The sequence below is a fragment of the Dermacentor andersoni genome, chromosome 2 (assembly GCF_023375885.2).
Source record: "Dermacentor andersoni chromosome 2, qqDerAnde1_hic_scaffold, whole genome shotgun sequence".
NCBI lineage: Eukaryota > Metazoa > Arthropoda > Arachnida > Ixodida > Ixodidae > Dermacentor > Dermacentor andersoni.
This window is the reverse complement of record NC_092815.1, coordinates 110288304-110311588: the sequence shown is the minus strand read 5'-3', so window position 1 is coordinate 110311588 and position 23285 is coordinate 110288304. Positions and strand designations below refer to the sequence as shown.

General features: G+C 46.3%; 1 protein-coding gene across 1 annotated transcript in view; it reads left to right on the top strand.

Moving 5' to 3' along the window:
- LOC126541243 (lanC-like protein 2) overlaps positions 1 to 23285 on the top strand; it is a 33698-nt gene that overhangs the window by 3068 nt on the left and 7345 nt on the right. The window contains exons 4-7 of the mRNA XM_050187938.3: positions 11271 to 11478; positions 16164 to 16311; positions 16995 to 17135; positions 21195 to 21377. Coding sequence (XP_050043895.1) covers positions 11271 to 11478; positions 16164 to 16311; positions 16995 to 17135; positions 21195 to 21377 — 680 coding nt within the window. The remainder of the gene's footprint in view (positions 1 to 11270; positions 11479 to 16163; positions 16312 to 16994; positions 17136 to 21194; positions 21378 to 23285) is intronic.

Here is a 23285-nt window from a genome sequence, read left to right as displayed (position 1 = left end):
GGCAACTTTGGCAGAGGTCTTCGGCCGTTCGCCGGCTTCGCGCTGAGCAGCGCTTGCGTGGTCGAGCTCAACGCCAGGACGAGACCTTCACCAGTTATATTGAAGACGTCCTCTCGCTATGCAAGCGCATGAACTCATCTATGGACGAAGCTGACAAGATCAAGCACGTCATGAAAGGCATCGATGACCATGCCTTCCAGATGCTCGTCGCGAAGAGTCCGCGGACGATTGCCGAAGTCATACAGCTATGTCAGCAATACGACGAGCTGCGCAAGCAGCGTGCATCAACACGCGCTGCTCAGCAGGACACCACGGATCTATCTCCGTTGGATTTCGGCCGCGACGCTGCCGACATTTCTGCTTTAATGCCGGAGGTAAAGCAGTTCATCCATCAGGAAGTCGCACGCCAACTCTCTCTGGCGAACAGCACACCCGAGCCGTCGACAACCTTGGCTCCTTCGCTTCGCCAGGTCATTCAGACCCAAGTTGCCGCGGCGCTGCCATCTGCCCCTCCTCCGCAGCCTGCAGCTGGGCCGCTAACGTACGCTGACATTGTCGCCCGGCGTTACGCTCCTCCGGCTCCTGATGCCTACCGGGCCACTGGCACCTTCCATGTGCCGCCGCCACCTTCACGCCCGATGGTCGTCCCTTACTCGGCCGCTGGAGCCCGTGTCGTCAACCCGTGGCGTACATCTGACAACCGGCCAATATGCTATTTCTGCCATTTTCCGGGCCACGTAGCACGATTCTGCCGCCGTCGCAGCCCCCGTTTACCTGACAGTGGGGGCGCCTCAAGCTACAGGCCTGCTCGACTTCCGCGTCAGGACCCATCTAGCCTTCCTCCAGACTCATCTTACAGTCGCCTCCCTTTCGATGCCCGTCGGTCACCTTCCCCACGTCGCCGATCCATTTCCCCGATGGTTCACCGATCCAGCCCAGCCCGAGAGGAAAACTAACAGTCGCAGTTCCAGAGGCAAGAACTGCGTTTACGTCGAACATTTCAAAGCCTCATTCTGCGCCGGCGAACGAAATTGAACTGTCCGTAGACGGCGTCACCGTACACGCACTTATCGACACCAGAGCCGCCATTTCTATTATTAGTGAGAAGCTTTGCCGCAATTTGAACAAAGTGACCATTCCCCTTACCTCTCTTTCTCTGCGTACGGCAACCTCACATCGCATTCAGCCTTCAGCGTCGTGCACAGCCCGGGTTGTCATTCAAAACGTTATGTATGTTATAGAATTTGTCGTCCTATCTCGTTCGTCACACGACGTTATTCTTGGATTGAATTTCCTGTCTCTCAATCAAGCTCTTATCGACTGCGCTCGTGCCGAACTTACATTATCAGTGCCGTGCTTCGACCCTGACGACCATTCTTCTCCTAAAGTTGTTGCTGCCTCTGACATCGATATCGCACCTTTCTCCGCCGCTCTGGTTCCTGTGTCATGTAACTCTGCTGCGAACTCATCTGTTCTGTTTACAGCGTCGGCCACTTGTGCGCGCCGCCGGAACTTTCTGCTTCCGTTTGCTGTCGTCACTTTTTGCGACGGTTCTGCTGCCCTTTACGTGTGCAATTCGTCCGCCTGCCCATCATCCCTACTCCGCTGCGAGTGCCTGGGTACCGCTGCAGCTTTCGATAGCGTTCTCCCGGCCACCACATTTGGTGATACGGCATCACTTCCGATTTGTTCCGTCACTCCTCCCGCCGCGACTGATGCCCCTGTAGACGTCTTCGCTCATGCCGTCGACGCAGAACTCACACCTGCGCAGCACACAGAAATTATCAAGCTCCTCCAACGCTTTCGTTCCTCATTTGACAATGACCAACCATCCTTGGGCCGAGCGTCCGCAGTCGTTCACCGTATCGACACCGGTCAACAAACACCATTGCGCCAGCGTCCGTATCGTGTGTCGGCTGCTGAACGCCGTATCATCGACCAGCACGTTGACGACATGCTGGAGCGTGGCATCATCCAGCCCTCTAACAGTCCCTGGGCATCTCCGGTTGTCCTCGTTAAAAAAAAAGATGGCTCCATTCGGTTCTGCGTCGACTATCGCCGCCTTAACCGAATAACGCGCAAAGATGTCTATCCTCTGCCGCGCATCGACGATGCCTTGGACTGTCTGCAGGGAGCGGAATTCATTTCCCCGCTGGATTTGCGCTCCGGCTACTGGCAAGTGCCAATGGCAGAGGCCGATCGTCAAAAAACAGCCTTCGTAACGCCTGATGGGCTATATGAATTTACCGTCATGCCGTTCGGCCTCTGCAACGCGCCTGCCACTTTCGAGCGAATGATGGACACCATTCTTCGAGGGCTGAAGTGGAAAACGTGCCTCTGTTATTGTGGTTTTTTCCACCGACTTTGCGTCGCACCTCAACCGCCTCGAGCAAGTACTTGCGTGCCTCTCCACTGCAGGACTGCAACTAAATTTGAAGAAATGCCACTTCGGCACTCGTAGGCTTACTATTCTCGGCCATGTAGTTTCAAAAGACGGTATCCTTCCGGACCCCACAAAACTTAGCGCCGTATCCGAGTTCTTTAAACCAACCACCATGAAAGAGCTTCGCAGCTTCATCGGCCTGTGCTCATATTTCCGACGCTTCGTCCGTAACTTTGCCTCTATCATTGCCCCCTTGACGCAGCTTCTCACCGGCAGTTCTGACCTATCAGCCTGGTCCCCGGCGTGCGACGACGCATTCCAAGAACTGCGACGCGTTCTCACCTCGCATCCAGTACTGCGACACTTCGATCCCTCTGCTCCAACTGAGATCCATACGGACGCTAGTGGTGTCGGGCTCGGCGCTGTTCTTGCACAACGCAAGGATGGCTTCGAAGAGTACGTCGTTGCGTATGCCAGCTGCACCCTTACCAAAGCCGAGGCGAACTACTCGGTTACTGAGAAGGAATGTCTGGCCGTCATTTGGGCTATCGGTAAATTTCGTCCTTATGTGTACGGGCGTCCATTTGACATCGTCACCGACCATCATGCCCTATGCTGGTTATCTTCACTAAAAGATCCAACTGGTCGGCTTGCCCGTTGGGCATTGCGCCTACAAGAGTACGACATCCGCGTTGTTTATCGCTCAGGCCGAAAGCATTCAGACGCAGACGCTCTATCGCGGTCACCCCTGCCCTCTGGTCCTGTCCACTCGTCTATTTCTACCTGCGGTGCCTTCGCCCTCAACATTTCCGACATGCCGTCAGAGCAGCGCAAAGACCCGTGGATCTCTTCGCTTATTGACTTCCTGTCCAGCCAGTCGCCAGCACCGACCTCTCGGGCGCTTCGTCGCCAAGCCACGCACTTCATCATTCGGGATAACCTGCTGTACCGCCGCAACTACAATTCCAGCGGCCGTAAGTGGTTGCTTGTTATACCCCGACACCTCCGCTCCGACATCTGCGCCACGTTCCACGACGACCCACAATGCGGCCACGCTGGTGTATTAAAGACATACTCTCGCCTCCAGCTTCGGTACTACTGGCCCGGTATGTATCGTTTCGTTCGCCAGTATGTCCGGTCATGCCACATATGCCAACGACGCGAGACGCCACCTCAACATGCCACCGGCCCCTTGCAACCTTTACCATGCCCCGCGCGCGCGTTCGACCGCGTCGGCATTGACTTATACGGTCCGCTTCCCAACACTCCAAGCGGCAACCGCTGGGTTATTGTTGCTATCGACCACCTCACGCGGTACGCTGAAAGTTCAGCCCTAGCATCTGCCACAGCAAAAGACGTCGCCAGTTTTATCCTTCAAAACCTGATTTTACGCCATGGAGCACCTCGCGAATTACTGAGCGACCGCGGTCGCGTTTTCCTCTCAGACGTCATTGCAGCATTGCTAAAGGAGTGTCGCATCATTCACCGCACTACCACGGCATATCATCCTCAAACTAATGGGATGACAGAACGTTTCAACCGCACCCTTGGTGACATGATGGCCATGTATGCTTCATCTGACCACTCGAATTGGGATCGCATTCTACCTTTCGTCACCTACGCTTACAATACCGCCACGCAAAGCACCACTGGATTCTCCCCTTTCTTTCTCCTTTACGGACACGAACCTTCATGCACTATGGACACGATTCTACCTTACCGGCCAGATGCATCGGAGGGGACGACTGTTTCTAGAGCGGCTGCTTACGCCGAAGAATGTCGCCAGCTCACTCGTTCGTTCACATCCCAGGACCAGTGGCGCCAAAAGCTTCGCCACGATTCATCCACTACGGCTACGTGCATTGCGCCTGGCTCGCTGGTCTGGTTGTGGGTGCCCTCTACTCCTCCAGGCCTTTCCTCCTAGCTGCTCTCCAAGTACCACAGTCCTTATCGGGTGCTGAAACAAACATCCGCGGTCAACTACCTCATCGAGCCAATTGAAACGCCTTCCGACCAGAGTCGTCGGGGCCAGGAAATTGTCCACGTCTCCCGGCTCAAGCAGTGCCATGACCCCCCTGTGTTCCCCTGTCCTTAGGTCGCCAGGATGGCTACTCTTTCTGTGGGGAGTGATTGTACTGAAGGCATTGGGCACTGGGCAGTGGGCATGGTGCTGGTGTGCTGGTGAAAAAGAAGAAGACGAGGAGTGCTTGCTTCCCTGTTACGATATAGCGCCGACCTGTTTTAAGCCTAGCGCTACAACCTATAACTAGTGACTCTTCTGCTAGGCGAACACCCCCGTTGCAAATAAAACAAAATTCAAATAAAAGAAAACAGACAGTAGAAGCCAGTACGCATTAGAAAGGCATTATAGTCCTTTCATGAGGTCCGTACAAATATCTTGCACAGTTCGAAAGGCAGCAGCTCGCCCTAGCTCCAAATACTCGTAACGTTTTAAGGCACAGCTGACCTCTTTGTCCTTGCTGGTAGTCATTGGTGTAGCCAGGGAGCAGGGGTAAAAGTGTCCGAAATTTTCTGACGAGACCCCCTCCCCCCTTCCCCATTTCCCATGGAAGATAAAGTTTCAGGAGGTGGGCTCCAAAAGAGGGACATAGATGAAAGGGAAAGCTTGAATGTGAAAGCAAGGCGAGAGCTGTGGTGGTGTGAGGGAGGGGGGGGCAGTGCCATTGGGGCGATCACCTCTCCCATGCACAGAACATTGCCGCCCCACTCATGGCGTGCCTCTATCTCATTCTGGATCATGTTAGCCATAACTGCTGAGGGGGATCTGCGCTGAAAATTCGACACACAGATAAAGATGGAACAAGCATGTGCATAAAACTTGGGGGCACTGTTGTTTCATCTCACTTCAGGTACCGAATCGAATCGTTGCCAACTTGCGCGGAAGAAAAGCATTCCGAAAATATTGCAACTTGCTAGTCTAGGAAACACATAATAAGCCTTGTCTTCTTTTTCTTTCCCTTGTCTCCGACTTTCATTAGGTTAATAAACTTGAGAAGAGCCTGCTGTTAGGCTAGTTTGTACTGTGGGAGATACGGGTTGTCTCCTCCGTACTCTTGGGACAAAGGAACGACAACACACAGTAGTGCAAACAGTCACAAGGGCATTTATTGCACCTTTCATGGATCAATGCCTGCTAGCCGAGTTCATATCCCCAAAACATGCCGATAGGCGCGCGACAAATCTAGAAGTCCGACTCACCGCGTCCTCGCGAGCGAATATGTTCGCTCCATGCTGGATCCCAACGCCTGGTCGTTCGCGTGTATAGTCACGCGAATCGTGGCGCGTTCCAAGGCGGCCACGCGAGGCGGTCTCGCAGATGCATCGGTCGCCGCGCGCTCGCGGGAGACGTCCTCCGCCGCGCGCCGACCCGCCGGGAAAGACCAAGCGCCTGTCCCTCGGCGCCCGAGTAACCCCCGCCGCGACGGTGGCGCCATCTCTCACACCGCGCTTGTACCACTCCGAGCGCCGCGGGCGCCAGGCCACGCGAGCCGTGCGGGAAAAACAGCATATCAGGGGATGCGCTATGCGGGAAAACATCAGGGGAGGCGCGAGGGTCGCGCATCCCCACAGTACAGACTGTTAATAATGAAAACAGGGCAAGAAAGAAAAACCTACAGAACACCTATTTGTGCACAGCGACATATATCCAGGACAGGGGTGCTGGGCCAGGGAAACTAAGAAGCTGTCACAACAAACAGGTGGGAGGGCAAGTAGATGAATGGCCTCAAAGTCCATGCAGCAACAGAAATATAGTAATGTTAGGGGCCGCCATGCCATTCAACAACCCGGCAAATGTTAAAGAGTGTGACAGTGTCTAACGGATGATCATTTTAAGATAGGGAGTGGGATGATGGATACGAGGAGGGAGAGAGGGGGGTAAGTGCATAGAAGGCATCAGGAAGAACGTCTCGTCACTGCCCGATCGCTCAACACCAGACAGCCGCGGCCAGTTGCCTACACTTTTAAACAAAATTATGCCCTTTGGGTTGTGCCTTGCCACACAACAATAATCGTCAGCTGTCTTGTCTGCATTTCCTTTCTTTAATGCTGCGAACCTGGCACTTCCAAGTTATGAACTGCATGCACGTTGTCAGCATGACAGAGCATTCTCGACAGGAAAGTAGCGAGCACAGCGTTTTCAAGAAAGGAAACGCAAGCAAGACAGATGACAATTATTGTTGTATGGCAAATATACTTCCCGAAGGGTGTACATTTGTTTAAGAGTGTAGCTGAGGCTCACCTACCCCATCGTAACACATGCTGCTTGCTGCAGAGAGCCTATCCTAGCTAAAGGTCTTCAGAATGGACAGGTGTCAGAAGACACGACACTTTCAAATCTCTCGCAGCTACTAGCCCTTATTTTACTGAGAACTACGGATGCCGTAATTTTCACAAAGACTTCTAAATGCCCTGAATGCTCATGAACCATGCTCGTCCCCTTTTTATCGCTGTTCCTGTTTTCTTTTCTTTCTTATTTGACAATTTTTTATATTTACTTACTGTTAGAAAGAACTGTTACGTGGCACTAAATTTCAGTGTTTTGCATCATATAACCATTGCATTTGTTCTGCATTGCATAACATGAAACTTTAACACAAGTTGGCCTTACTTTTTTTTTTAGAGTATGAATGTTTTTCGCTTTTCTTTTTTGCCTTGTATAATTGTTGTGACCTGTTACATGTTACCCTGGACGATGTTGGATAACCCCCTATGTAAGACCCTCCAGCGAAGGGCTTTTAGGGTATACTGAAAAAATAAAAAAATAAATAAACAGGAAGCAGCCCTGCTTCAGACTGTCTGCCTCATCAATTCCCCAGTGTGATGAAATAAGAATATGCGTCATGTGATAACTGCAATACCATTATTGTAAGTTACTTCCAAAGATCTCTTCGAACAAGTCAGACAGCAAGTCACCAAAAGTGAATGAAATTTGTGTCATATGATACTATCAAAGTTTTATATTGCAAAGCGTTGTTCGTGTATTTTTAAATCTAGAATAATATAGCATGCCTACAACGCTGAAATCACTCTTGAATGATAGGCGACTTGCAAAATAGTGCCCGCTCTCTTCCATACGTAGCCGTGCCATACCACTCACTAGAAGGTCTGGCTGGAAAACAACGGTTATTTCCACTGTTTCCTGGGCTGCAACAAGTCTGGCCTGCAAACAGGAAGACACACTATTAGCCCCGAGAACGAACTAGAGGGGCGCTGCGTGACGTCAGGGCACGGACTCTCGCCTGTCGTCTGCTGCAGTTCGGGCGGTGTCTGAGAGCCTTGTGCAGTGTATTCGTTTGTTCACCCTCGTTCCCTCTGCTTGTGTACTTATAGCGGTCGTCTCAAATTTATTTTCACGACGTCTTTGTTCGCGAAAATGTATGCAAATAGCTCATTTCTTAGAGGGCAATAAAGTTCTCAATGGCAACGCTACAGTGTGAACCGAAGGACCGCAGACCAGCTCATTGCGGGCTTTTCATGCATGGATTGACAACTGCAAGAACATAGCATATAAGGATCCAGTTATGATACCATACCTGCCGCTGTGCAAAATGTCACAAATGCTGGCCATGAATTCTACAACAGTTACCTTGATTTTAACCTGCTAAAACAGGTTTGCTCACAACGAGTAGTTCATGGTATAATATTGAATTTTTGTATTTCTTCACAGAAACGCTCGGCAGTAACACGAGGACTTAACACTGCAGTTTAGATTCTACCTGCACTACTTGCTTCTCTAAGTGCTTCTCAAAATTAGGCGGTTCTTCATGTGTTTATTTAAAGTTGCAGTAATTTGAAGTAAAGCTTATTGAGGCTTACAGCTGTTTGTAGAACACGAAGAGAAATGTACCAATATATATTCCCTTTTCCGTGCTACACGTTCAAGTCACTTGAGCAATTTACTGGCATTTGTTGCTTGAGGAATATACATGACGAATCTGTTTGGCGAACTGACACAGGCTGCTCGGTCCACATTTTTTTTGTGAAATATGCCCTTTGGACCGTATGGCTGCAGCCTAGACAGAAGCCAAAGCGTCATTCATTAGTAGTATGAGACATATTGCAGTTATAATTCCCCGGCGAAGGGTCAAAAATCAAGTGAAATATTTAAGGCTTGTGGTGTCTTCCTTATGAAGCTCGAGGTTCTCTTTTATGTACTGACAAAGTGAATAGTTCTCCCTGTGTGTAATTAAACAACGCTGGATCGAGACATGCTGAGGCAGAAGGTGCTTGAATTTTCTTTTTCTAGGCAGCCTAAGCTGCGCTGTAGTACCTTGAGTATACTTTAGGCATTGCAATTGGCGCTGTCAAAAAAACTGCTTTGTGGTTTCTATTCGAAGTTGTAGTGAACTGATGGGCGTCGTGAACAATGCGTGCCTCGTCACAACGACAGTCGGTTGCTACCGTTGCTTGAGGTGAGGGAAGGGAGGAAGAAAGAGAAAAGCAGAAGGCAGGGAGGTTAACCAGAATAACGTCCGGTTGGCTACCCTACACCGGTGGAATAGGAAAGAGGAAAACAAAGATGACGCAGAGAGAGGAGGGAAGGAAAGAAGGAAATTAGCGGTGAGTTCGCTGGCGTGTGTGGTCTAATAGTAAGTGCACTAATAGCCACAGACGTTCACACAAGCCCGTCGTCCTCAAGAAGCACAGAAGTGCCTTCACCGCTTTATGGGCTGACGAGCGATGGGGGCGGTGTTTCGGCAGCACCTGCACAGAAAATGGCCGATTGTCCAGTTTTTGGAGAGCGTTAGCAAGTTCCTGTAATTCTGGGGCACATCGTATACAGTGGCACAGCAGGTGGTCGATATTTTCTTCGGTGCTGCAGACCTCGCATGCTGCACTGTCGGTCACTCCAATTAATGTAGAGTATTGTCGATAAAGGTTACTGAAGGCTACTACTCTTGACCTTAACTACAAAACATTTCTTTCAGGCGACTGCTACTATGGTACTCGTGTAATAACTATGTGAATACTGTACATGACGTGCCGTTGCGTTATCGGCCATGAGCAATGCGTTTTATGGGGGCCTGTTTCGGAGAGCGGTGAAAGTAGCAGCAAACTTTTTCATATGAAATGCGCATCTAGCTCTTTCTTTTATGCATTAATAAAGCGGACATACTTGACTAGAACAACTCACTAGAGTAATAAGAATCATGACGACAGCTTCGCTGGGCAGTGTCTTTCTAACACGGATAACATGTTGACACCAAATACCAAGATGTTTCCTCCATGTAAAATGCAATGTCTCTCATAGCTAAGTACTAAAGCAATGTTAAGTGTTTAGCAAAGCATCGTACGCAACTTCGCATGTTGAATTTGCAGACATTCTTTTTACTATGGACAGCCACGGCGCATATATGCATTGCAAAACCAGTAGACCACTTCAGTGCTACATAGCTTGCGATATCCAAGCCACAAATTTTCTCGACTCATGCGCTTTTGAAGAAGGAACTGTGGTTTAGGCGTGGCAGCAGAAAGAAGCCGACATATCCTTCAATAAGTGCGGCTTCAGCCACCCATACCCCAAGAATACACGAAGGGAACGAGCGCGCGCGGCAGCCGAGCGAGCTGGAGCGAGCGGCGTCCTGGCTGTGACGTCACTCGCGAGAGGGCGCCTCTCCAAATTCTCGCCACTAATAGTGCGCTGTCTTGTTTTTCCTTGGTCCCATTTTCAGTGCTGTTCATTTTTCCTAGTCGTGTACCAGCTAGGTCATTGACATACATTATATAAATGCATCAAGTCGTAAGCAAAAGAAATTTTTTTAATATTGTCACGAGCTCTGTTATGATCCACGGCTGCCGCGCAGACAACGGTGTGGAAGAAAGAAGAGAATGACGTGAGCCAAGCTGTCTCGGGACTGATCAAAACGCGCCTATCAACCAGATTCATCTGGTTCTGCAATAAACAGCTCGCGTGTAACATTTGGTGGAGGTGCGGGGTATCGATCCCCGTTTTTTTTTAATATCATCATCATCATTATTGAATATAGCATAAGAATGATGACAGAATATGAGGCAAAGTGGCCGCACGCCTTAGCAATAAAGAACTTTTGTCAGAAGTTAAGCAAACTGTTGTTTTGGAAGTGCAAAAGCGTGCATCCTCGATGTTAAGGCATTCTTGTCCGGGGAGTGCTAGGAGACTGTCTTTGCGCAGTGTACAACCTCCACATATATATATATATATATATATATATATATATATATATATATATATATATATATATATATATATATATATATATATATAGAGAGAGAGAGAGAGAGAGAGAGAGAGAGAGAGAGAGAGAGGGAGAGGGAGGGGGGAGGGAGGGGGTAAACGAGGGGGAGTAGTGGTAGTCCAAAAGGACTTCTTCTTGGGCAAGTTGGTGCTTGGATTTCCTTGGTATACATTGTGGCGCAAAATACATTTCTTAAAAAGGGACAGAACAAAGGAAGACAGACTGTCTTCCTTTCTTCTGTCCCTTTTCAAGAAATGTATTTTGCGCCACAAAGTATACCTAGGAGTAGTGGTAGTTTTCGGCACTCGCAGCAACTGTTGTGATGCTCCGCTGTACTACGTGTGCTACACTTGCATGGTGAAGGGCCCCCCAGCAGTATGCTGCATGGAGACACAGAGGCGCTGATTTGAGGGCATGGTTTACGTTAGTGCGACATCCGTGCCGCCTGCTAGTGCACACTCTCACTTCTCCTGAGCTCTTCTGGGTTATTTGGCACTTGAACCTAGAAAGAACAGGACGCATCATGCACCTCTCCATACCTGTACAGCAGTGTAACCTGCGTACCAACCTGTCGTCACTACTGCATGCAGAGTTTAGTGTTATGTTGACAAAGAATGAAAACTGAAAAGGTCTGTGCTGCACATATGCAGGTGTGGCTCTGATGTACATGCGCCTATCTGATGTTCTGCAAGACACATCATATTTGAACCGGGCACTGCCACTGGTAGAAAGGCAGCTTTCGAACCTTAAGGAACGCCGCTTCTCTTTCCTCTGTGGTGATCCGGGGCCTCTGGCCATTGGAGCTGACCTCTACAATCGCCTTGGAAGGTCCCAAGACTCTCACAACCTGATCAGAAGGTACTCATATGTACTTTTCGGCAATGAAGTTTGTGATAAATTGTGGCTTCTTTTCACAGCCAGATAATCACGCCTAGCTCCGTATAACAGTACCATGGTAAATCTGTGCTTTTGATCAAGAAAGATGGCTCACCCTGGAAAGAGAATGTACCTTTGTTTTTTATTCTTATTTTTTTCCGTAACACTAAGGGTAGTCCATAACTCTAAATTCAGACGCCTGTGACTGCAATAGTTGGCCAAATGACCTCAGTAAGAAATGGAAACAAAAAATTGGTAGTTGATATAGTTTTAACGAAGGCTGGATCTGGATGCAGACGTCTTGAATTGCAAAACAGGTTTTTACAATGCACAGAATATGCAAGCACCATGAACATTATGGCTACCTCCACTTAAGCCTGGCATAGCATTCTCATGGCAGATCTCCGAATGCGTTGCCTAACCACTGCTAGCCTACTCAGTCATTGAAGGAACCTGAGTTTTGTTGTCTGAATTTAACAACTCGGAAACTGATGAGAGGGAGAGTCAACTTTTATTATTGCCAGCAATCATGGAGTTGGATTCAGCCTCCTTCCACCCAGCAGACGGCCGAGATAACCTGAGTCTCAGCGGTTGCTTCGGCTAGCTGGACAGCGCAGACCTGGTCTCGCTGGTCTGAGCTGAGCAGCAGGATCTCCCACTGCTGCCAGTTTTGAATTTTGCGGCCCTCAAAAGAAGCCGCAAATGTGACATCTGTCAGTAGAGATTTTTGGCACTGATCTATAGTGAGACCAGCCCTTACTTGAACTCAATTTGCTTTTCATTTTGGTTGGCTATCCTGGGACGTTATGGTGCGCACTTGCCTATTTTACACAAAAAACTAAAACAGTTATAGTCAAGGGAAAATCAAGAGCAATGGAGAGTTTCCAGTGGTGGAACAGCTGCGGCTATTACGCCAATTGTGCCAAACTGCGCCAAGAGCGGACCTTGGCGCCATCCTGTGCCAAAATGGCATTTTATCGGAAACTATGCGCCAAAGCATGCATAAGAGCAAAGCCCTCCTTCCATTGATGCTTTGCAGCTAGCAAATCTGAAATAAAAACCAACAGTATGCTATCATCATCATCATAAAAGAAAGCAGAGGCCCGTCCATAGAGCTTTTTACTATATAGTGAGACTCTGTGGCCCTGTCAGAGTCGTCCGGTTCGTCATTCGCACATGTTTCTCATGTGGACGTAGTATAATGTAGTGCCACTGTACCATCTTGCTGGCGCTTTCTCTCGGTGTTCATCGAACCTGTGTGGTACCGTGGAGTTTGCCGAAGAAGGACACCACATTCTAGAATTAAAGGTAAGCTTGTTCTATGTTTATGGCCGATAGCGGGGCTTTGTAAAAGAGCCGCTGCGATCAGAATGCCACGTGGTGCATAGCTAAGAATGATATTAGCAAACAAGCTCAAATGTCGTACACGGCAAGAGCCGCCACTTCAATAGATGCCGCCATGTTCATTGACGCGAAACTTTTGCGTTGAGTTTGGGTTGCTGCCATGGAGGAATAAAACAAGATGAGATACCGCAACAAGATACCACAAACAAAATGAGATACCGCAACATTATTGAATCCAAGCCTGGTGGCCCAACATGTGATTGCACGTCAAAGTGCGCGGTTGGTTTTAGTGTTCCCGTTGTGCAGGCAGAGCCACGGTAGGGCAACTGAACAAGCGCACACCGAATAAAAACTACTGGCATAGCTACTGGGAACCAAACATCTCGGGAAATCTCGATTCTTACTCCGTGATCTCGACGCAAGAGGTTGCATGTTGGGCCACCACGGTGGCTTCACGAAACGTTCGCTTGCCAAGGCTGGCTGCTTGACGTAATGCTCCCTCCTATATTTTCCTCCCTCCATGGTTGCTGCGCTGTTTCGGTGAAATAGCATCGCCGACACCAACACAAAACCGTATTGGCGTCTTGCTTATGCACAGTGGCACTGGTAAATGGGAAATGGTATATGGGAAATGGTATATGGGAAAAGTGGACGAGACTCGGATAAACCTCAATGAGGTTGCTCATGACTTGGCATGAGGACTTGCTAACCGTGACAGTCACAACCGAGCCGTTCACCATCAAGCCAGGGAATCTAGAGATCATTTAATAACATACAATGACATTACCAAACACTACTATTTAGGACGCAGGCAATTCCCATTACCACATTCAAAACTGAACAGGGGTCAGGCAGTCTCACTGCGCTTATTGCAAACAGGTACATATCCCACACCGTACACCATTAATAAAATATATCCAGAGAGGGAGATTAAGATGGACCGCAACGATTGTAATGGCATCATTGGAATCAGACATATGCTGGCGGGGTGCCCCGCGATTCTCCCCAACCTCGTTGAAGAATGGACACAGTGGGAGAAAAGGATTCAAAGCCCATTGTTTCAGGACCAACTAAGGGCTGTCCAGAGGGCCCATGATGTCGCTGAACGGCTTGGCCTGACAGTGCCAACGTGGGAGCGGCCCGCCTTGACTTATGAAGTCGAGCCTCCGGACCTCATTCCAATAAATGTTTTCACACACACACACACACTGGTGCTTTTTTATTTTGTTGCCCCTATTCGAAAACTCCCTATTGTGCATTGCATAACATGAGTATACTGCATGACATCATGTTCAGTTCAGGCACGTGTACTCGATTGGTCTTGCGGTGAGCCTTTGCCCACAAGCTTTGTCTGTCGCACTGTGTTGCATCCTGAATTAACAAACACATGTTTGTTGATGATCTGTCCGTGGTGCCTTCTCTGCGCCGTATCGACGAACCTGGCCGTAGTGCCCTTTGTGCGCCACAATGTCGAGGAGCATTGCGTCCTTTCCTGACCGCACTTGCCAAGTGAGCCTCGCGCAAACCCGTCTCTTCAACGTTTAGAATATATGTTAAAATTTGCATGGTATATGGTAAGTATACGTGCGTTGAACTCTGCGCCAAATCGGCTTTTTGCCTGCTGGAGGACCTGCACCAAAAGGTTAAATGGCTGTTCCACCACTGAGTTTCTTCCTATAGCTTTTTGTGGAAACAGCAGCTAATGGCTGTGGCTGAACAGCAGGCACGCCAAAAATTGCTGTGTTGTGCTATGGTATGTTGGAAATGAACACTTAGAGCAGGGGTCTCAAGGTGACTTCAAGCTGCGAGGTTTGAACATGCTACACAACTTCAGGCAAGTTGCCCTGCGGTGTGTTCAGGAAATGCGGCTGTCAGCTGAGGTTAGACAACTCACCAAGGATGAGACTTCATAAGAGTCACTGGGTGAATTCATACAGTCAGCATCAAACGAAACGTGAACAGTAGAGTGTATGGCCGAAGCATAACTGAAGGTACGGTTTGCGCCGTCTAACAGTCATCATTAGAGATAGAATCACTCATCCGGTTTGACCACACTGCGTGATGATGGCCCCCTATACTGCAATATTTTCATTTCTGTATTGGTTCTCTTTTAGTTGAATGCACGAAAAAAAAAAATAGAAGCAAGCAGAAGTGAGAATATCACAGCATCTTCGCCGCCTGCAAGTAAACCGGATGAATGAATCTGTCTCTAATGATTGTTAGATGGCGCAAACTGTACCTTTGGCCATGCACTCTGCTATTCGCATTTCATTTGAAGCCAATAGTACACAGTATAGTCATGGTGAAACCAACGAAAACGTGTTGCCCAAGCAGATGTACATGCGGTACATGCGCTGCCACTGGTTACACCATATTTATAAAAGTGAGATTATATCTTACTGCTAATAAGAGCTATGCAGGATGTACACATGAGCTCGGGGGGGGGGGGGGGGGGGGGGGGGCATAAGTGGCCGAGTAGTGGCTTAGAGCATAGATGAGCCTTGCAATTACATCAGGGTGTGAACTTTTGTATTTCTCTATTGCTGCCAAGTAGGCTGTGATTTACTATAGTCAATGTTTTCAGTCTTTGGATTTTTACTCTATATGGTCGTTTACTATAGCAATTTCATGGCTGCCTTTGTGATTAACAAGATCTTACTGAGCCATAAACGCTGGAGGCACCACATTGGTGTGGTAGTGATGCTGCTCTGCTTGCACTTCTCATGCTCTTGTGGGTGCACTGACTTAGTGCGAATGTTTCTGTTATGTGTAACTGTTGACACATTTTTTATTGAAACTTTATGAAGGAGTGCTTATTCACAATGTGGTAGGGAGAAAAGTGTTAAAGGAGCATGTGATATCACTTGCATCACAAAAGCTCAGGAACACTGATTTAATGAATTTTTTTTTATTTATTGAAGTGTTTAGTAACTTTAGCTGCATGTACAGGTACTAGTACATTAACTTGAGGTTCCACAATATTAGCTTCCAGCATTCCAGGCCCACTTCAGATGCTGGTAGTATCTTTGACATTTACTAAACAGTAAACTTACAGCATGATACAGCGTGAATGATACAGCATTTACAGCGTGAATTTACTGCATGATGGACTTGTAGATTAACTCTTGCTTGTGCACAGTCTCATGTAGTTTAGCTCAAAGGGTCACAGGCCATGCTCTGGTGCTTTGAGTTGGTTGTGTAACACCATTGTTGCAGTACATCATAACCTGCCCATCACTGCTGGTGAAAGGTAATCTCGTGGCTACGCCTGTTTTGCTATTAAGCCCTTTTTGTTTATAACTTCCATTGTTACTTGAACGCAGGCTCGTGAGCCTAGGCAAATATGTGATTCCCTCCACCGGTGACATACCTGATGAGTTGCTGTATGGACGAGTTGGCTACCTCTATGCACTGCTGTACATCCGCAAGCACGTGTCACCGACTGCTGTTGATGATGGCCTTATCAGAAATGTGAGGCACTGCTTTAAAACCATCTAAAGGCTACACATTTCTTTACGTTATGTTTTCCTGTTCATCGCATAATCCTGGGCACCCTGTCAACAGTGATCATAAACAGGAGCTGCGATGTATCTTGTGTAGTGTAGGTTTGAATAACTTGTTTGGATTGCAGCATCACAGCAAAGTATATATCATTACTTAGTGCTAGGCATTTTAGCTTATGGCCACTTTTTCTTACTCTAAGGTTTAACTGAATGTTCTTTGATCGCCGCTCATAAACCAGCCTCCTGTTACTTTTAATGATATGCATAAAATCAAACATTTCAATACAACTGCTTTTTCTTTTAGATTGAAGTTAATTATGCTTTTTCATCTACAGTACAGTGTGTGCATGCACACACTGTACTGCTGGTTACTTGTTTGGCTTGGATTAGCATAATGGATGCCTTGTTCTGTCTTTAAAAAAAAGAGACACTTCAAAGGCTTCAGTGTATGTCCCTACCCCCTTATCCAGCCTGTTCAGCTTTCCAGAACAACATTGTACCATATATTCTTGTATAACAAGGTAGCCTGTAAAACAAAGGATATTCTAAATTCGGCACACTTTGTTATGTTTCTTTAAGTTTTTCAGGGTTCGCATGTGTCCATTGCATATAGAGCTAGGAACATGTTGTGATTTTTTGTGGTGCAAACAGGTGGTGCAAGCTGTTATGTCGTCAGGACAACAGCTGTCAGCTGAGGAGAAGAGCCGCAGCCCACTCATGTACCAGTGGCATGGCTCCTTCTACCTTGGTGCTGCTCATGGTCTCGCAGGCATCTTCTACATGCTGCTGCAGGTAGGCCTTCCAGCCTCTCTGCTGTAACAACTTTTGAAAATGTTTCAATAATAAGGTTTTGCTCAGCTTCATGTGTTCTGCATTTCAAATGCATGATAAAAGTGTGCATCCTAATGACTGGTGTTGCAGGTAACAGGAAAACAAGGTTTATTAATCGGAAAAATTGACGCTTTGTGTGGTCCCGCTTGTGCCGGTATCTTGGCCTGGTTTGTTGGTGAGCTTTTGTGTTTATGAAAGTGGTTTAAGTATTTTAGGCATGAAATGCTTTTAGCTCCCACTGTAGGCAACCTTCAAGTGACCTTGAGCCAAGAGCCAGAACCGTTATCCGGGCACTCAAAATGAGAACATCCGGGCATCGTTGCGAGAACAAAACGAGATCATCCGGGCAACCAGTCAAAACTTTAGAATATGCGGTCTCTGGCCTCCAACCCTTTGTACAGGACTGCATTACATACGCTAGTTACTGCCCAAACAAGTTGCAAAAAATATTGCTCCTTGTTTTTTCCTAATGTTTGTTCACAATATCACTCAAGCTTTAGCTTCTAGTATGCTGAAGCTTTATTTTAATTTCCAACATCTCCAATAGCAAAGTTTAAAAGGCACATGCATTGCACCATACACTGATTGTTATATTTTGGCGCTGATACAGAGTTGCCTGTGCTCTTCTCCATGCCAGCGGTCCGTGAGTTCTGTGACGTGGGTTTTGCACTGCCTCCTTCGAAAGATGGCACTGCGCTGGGTGACCAGGCTGGCCGCGTCCAGCGTACCGCGAATGCATATGAAATGTTTAGGATGGTTGTAAGATGGTTGTGAAATGGTTGTGAGTAATTGTCGTAATTACTCCAACTAGTCTGCTCTGCTGGTAGCCATTTCATGCTTACATACTCGCTGTGGTTGCACAGTGGCTATGGTGTTGGGCTGCTGAGCATGAGGTCGCGGGATCGAATCCCGGCCATGGCGGCCGCATTTCGATGGGGGCGAAGTGCGAAAACACCCATGTACTTAGATTTAGGTGCACGTTAAGAGAACCCCAGGTGGTCAAAATTTCCGGAGTCCTCCACTACGGCGTGCCTCATAACCAGAAAGTGGTTTTGGCACATAAAACCCCATAATATATTTTTCATGCTTACATCTACTCTTGATTACGGGAGAGCCAGCATTTTTTTTAAGTGTTATATTTGAGTCTTGCACATCTTTTTTTGTCCATTTATGAAGGACTTAATGGTACCATTCTGCCAAAGCATAAAGCTCTGAGCAGAATATCAAAACTGCAAAAGCAAGCATTGGTGTTTTAGTGGCTTATCATTTTACTCTGCACTTGTCAAATGGAGGTGCCAGAAATAAGCATATACATATAGCATTATCCCTTGTCATGGCTGCCAGGTGAGAAGGAGTAAGAAAAATGTGTGTGCCACCTTTTTTTATGGTTTTACCATCTACCAGGCACATGTGACATTACATTCTGACTGCTCCTGGTTTATGTTCATTGTTCCAGGTTATTGTCAAGTCATTTCACATAATTCCTTTGCTGTCTGTCATGGCAATTGTAAAAAAGTTATTGTAGAAACTTTGAAAAATGCATTGTGTAAATTTGCTCTATCTATTAGAATTTTAATTGGGTGAATGCCATCAAAAAGGTAATGAGCAAGCAGTTGTTGTTGTTGAAAAGCAGTGTGGACGGAGCTTTCAGTAGCAGAGATCTTCGAAAATACTAAATGTAGCACTGGTGCCCAGCTAGGTCTCTGCAGTGGCACTTAGATTAACATGGAATTGATGGCAATAACAAGTACTGGCTCAGGTTGGTTTTATGGCTTAGTGCACAGTGTAACTAATACAACAGGAATACTTACTCTTGGCTGCGTAAATACTACGACAACAAATGCTCTATTATGCTCCCTCTACAAATTGTGTAGCTACAAATGTCACACACCGTGCAAAGTACAACAAAGTCGCAATTTTGTTTGTTTTTGATTGAAATTGTTTTGCATTTGCTTGCACTATCATTCTTGCTTACCCTACCATGGCCACTACCAATAAAATTGCCACAACACTATTATAAGGTTATTGTCTGAAAAGCTAACAAAATTAAAGCATCCAACCTGCACAGTGTTGTGCAGGTTGGTGGCAATAGTGCGAAATTACTAAGCTGCAGGAAGGTGAAAAGTTACCTGCACAGAAGGGCCAAAAACTCAATAAGATTATAATCTGTGGTACAGTATGCAAGTGAAATAATGATGAATCCGAAGCCTGTACTTACTGTGATTTCTATGGCGCCATAGAAATCACAGTAAGTACAGGCTTCGGATTCATCATTATTTCACTTGCATACTGTACCACAGAATATAATCTTATGTGCATTTGAATGATTGCAGCATTGAATTCCCCTAAGATTTCTACGGCACACCATATCCACAAGTCTGTTCACCTAACTGGCCTTCTGGATGATAGGCACTTCTGGTATTATCAGTTTCGTTCACAATGGTGCAGGGTGAACTTTGCAAAGCATCCAGGGGATTTGGATTTCCTCAAGAACCTTCACGAAACCCACAAGTTATCTGCTGAATAGCTGGCCAGCGAAGAGTGGCTTGTCTTTACGCAGTGTAATGTGGAATGTGGTAGCTCACTAAAAAAACATTGAGCATCCGTTATGCTATCTTAAAGGGGCCCTGAAACACTTTTCTAACTAATCATGGAATGGCCTTACTATTGAAATGCGTCGTCCCATGAATCTCATGGCAAAGCTCTTTTTTTTAGAATTATCGCACCAATACTTGGTTTTCTTTCTCTTTTCGTTAGCGCACTGGAAGTTGCACAGCATAGAAGCGAAGAGGGCAAAGCCCCGGCCAAAAGTTGAGTTTGGTGGCGACGAAAGGGTTCGTCACGGCACCCTGTGGCGGCCACAGTAGACTACGCTACGCAGCACGCTGCTGCCATCTTGGAAGCCACACGCAGGAGACGCATTTACACTCAGTGCAAAGATAAAATGATTTTTTTGTCATTTTGAGATTGCAGACATGTATATTTTTCATTTATTTAACTCAAAGTGGGCAATTAAATATTACTGAGAATGTTCTCGCGATCACAAAATCGGCCAATAGCGTTGGTTGGCCAACTGCTTTCGAGCAGCTTTTAAGGACGAGATTGTGGATGCAAGAGCAAGCATCTGTTCACGGCTTTTGACATGAGGTGTAAATTTCCTGCTGCATGCAGTGCAATAATATTTGGCTTACATGTTCACAGGAGCCTCATTAACAGATCGGCAACATTTTTTTTACTATGGTCAAAAAGTCACTCTGCACTGACAAATATCCTCAAGAATGACAAACCTACAATTTGGACTGATTGTACTAGTCTTGGGCTGTCTATAGTTCTGATGGTGTTGTGAAACCTAGTGGTCAATTTTGGGCGGATCTTTTTTTCTTGCTCCACTGGAGAGCAGGCTTGGTCATTTGGTCATTAGCTAAAACATCTGACATTTTACCGGTCTGGGCAAATTCACTCTCATTTTCAGGCTCTTTAAGTCCACTGAATGATGAAGGCCTCTTCCATTGATATCTAGTTAGCACTCTCTTGCATCAGCACACTCCATTTTCTGCTGGCAAACTTCCTAGTTTTGTAATTCCATCTGATCCTGTCCCGACCTTTTTCGCTTCCCTTGGTTGCTACTCGTTTACTCTGATAAACCATCATTCCACACAATATGTGACCTGCTTAACTGAATTCTATTAATCAGTCTCGATTAGAATGTGAGCTACTCACATTGCATCTTTAATCTATGCTGTCATTTTCCTGTTTCTTAGTGTTACACCTATATTTTTGTTCTGTCACTCATTGCATGACCCTTAGCTTCCTCCAAAATTTCAGCCCCGCAGGTCAGCAGGCATTCAGGTCGATTTTATCAAATATGCTGATGAAATGTGCAATTTCAAACACTATAAATCAGACAAACATATGTTCTCACCCATAGAGTGGTTACTTCAAGTGAACCAAAGGAGTTAACCATTGCTAGAGGCAAGCGGTGCTGTGGTGATAGTTGACAGGGAATTTTCTGGCTTGCAGGCAAAGTTCGTGCTTCCTGAAGCTGAGCTGACAAGGCTCGTGCAACCCAGCATCGACTGGCTGGCTGCACTTCAGTACCCGTCTGGCAACTACCCGTCTTCGATTGGAAGCAGCACCGACAAACTGGTTCACTGGTGCCATGGGGCTCCAGGCACTATCCACATGTTACTGCTGGCACACTTGGTGCGTGTGGTCTCTCTGCTGCATTCTGTTTAATGCCACCTACCCAGGTGGCACAGCTTCAACTTTAGGGAGTGCAGAGCAGCACAACACTTCACCTGACACAGCCAGTGAGCTTCAGTGACAGTCTGCGGTGACATTTCTGATAAGGAATTGCTTTAGAACCACCTGTCTGTTCTAACGTTATAATTCAGAAATTGCAGAGAAGCATTATTATTGTCGTGCAGTTCTTGAGCAAGCTTTACCTTGGCAGCTTACATTTAAATACATGGGAAAGGAAAAATTGTTTTAGTCAGCATCCACTGCATAGAATTTGAGATTTGTTGCATTAAAAAATGCTGAATATAGCAGAATTTTGACAATCTTGAGAGCCAAGTTTAGAACTCTCGTAACTTAACAAAAAAGAAAAAGAGAAAGAAACAAGATCAACAACTCTGTAAATCTGTAGCAGACAAAACTGATATAATTAGAACAGCTGTTTATGAATAGAACTTTTGTAAAATTGCCTGTCGACTATGCAACAATTTCATGTAGCTGTGAGCTGATGCATCGCATTTGTCTGTGTCTGATGCTGTTATGGATGCAGCTTACAAAATTGTGATATCTATTACTAATGCATTAACTTCATGCTTCAATTTTAGGAAATGAAACATTTCTAAGTAATTTTTCTAAGGCGCTGACGAAGGTTCTACTCTTCACAGTTAGTGAAGTTAGTTTTGCCTTTCAAATGCAATAAATTAGTGCAGTGGCTGTGCAATGGAGACATGTCGGCATTTTACATAATATTCGAATAAGGAAATCGAAGTTACTACTAATGTAAAGCTTCCTTAATGTTGAATCTAGGTGCTGCTATCCACTCCTAGATGTTGAGGTTGTACCTCAAACCTCAACATCTCCTACAACTCCTAGATGTTGAGGTTGTACCTCAAATAAAGGAGTGTTGAAGAATATGGGGGCCAGTCTTCTTGATGTTCATGTGCACATTCGGAGTTGGATTCTCAGTTTATCATTTTTGGGGGGAATATCACGATCAGTCTGTTTCACCTGTCTCTAAAATGAATGTACCGAAAGAAGTCTGTGAGCAGGTGCTCTTTCAGGCAGCATTATGTTCCCACCATGTAGCTGTCAAAAGTATTGTCAGAATTAAGCGCAGTATCGTCGTGATGCCATAACATTACAATTGGCGTGCTGAGGCTCGATGATACATCATTATTTATTCATTTTATTTATTTACATGATATTGCAGACCTTTTTGGTCCAAGCAGGAAGGGCAAATTCAAAGAAGGAATGCAATGCATGGTACAAACAGCAATGTACAGCTATGTTAAGCTGCATGCATGAAGATATAAAATTTGTCTAAATACATATACAGATCTTTAATGTTAATGATTTGTTGAAAGAGATTGGTCAAGAGTCTTGCCTCTGCACTGTTTCCCAAGCTCGCCAACTTTCCACTACCTGCTGAAGTGTTTAGTGTGTTATTGGAAAAGCTCCGCTAAAAGAAAAAAAGTAGTTTATTAGCAGCATCAAAAAGGTAGATCTGGCACAAAAATATGCATGCTAGTTCTTTTACAAGTTTCTAGAGGGTTGCTACTTCATTGAAATGGTCATGGCCGTATACCATATTTCATTGTGTATATACCCTGCAAGAACTTCAAGTCAAAGTATGAAGTACGTATGTGTACTGGTTGCTGCAAATTTTGTCTTCAAGTGTACCTTTGTGGTAATGTGCTATGCATGCCAATAAGCCCGCACCTGAATGCAAAATTTCAGTTTGCGCTCCTTTGAATAAACAGTGAGCAGCAGAGAAACTGAGCTTAAACTTTGTTGTATTTAGTTATTTGCGGATTTTAAAGGCTATTGTTCTTTATTTTTTTATGATACTAGCCTGCATTGTCAGTGCTAGTAATG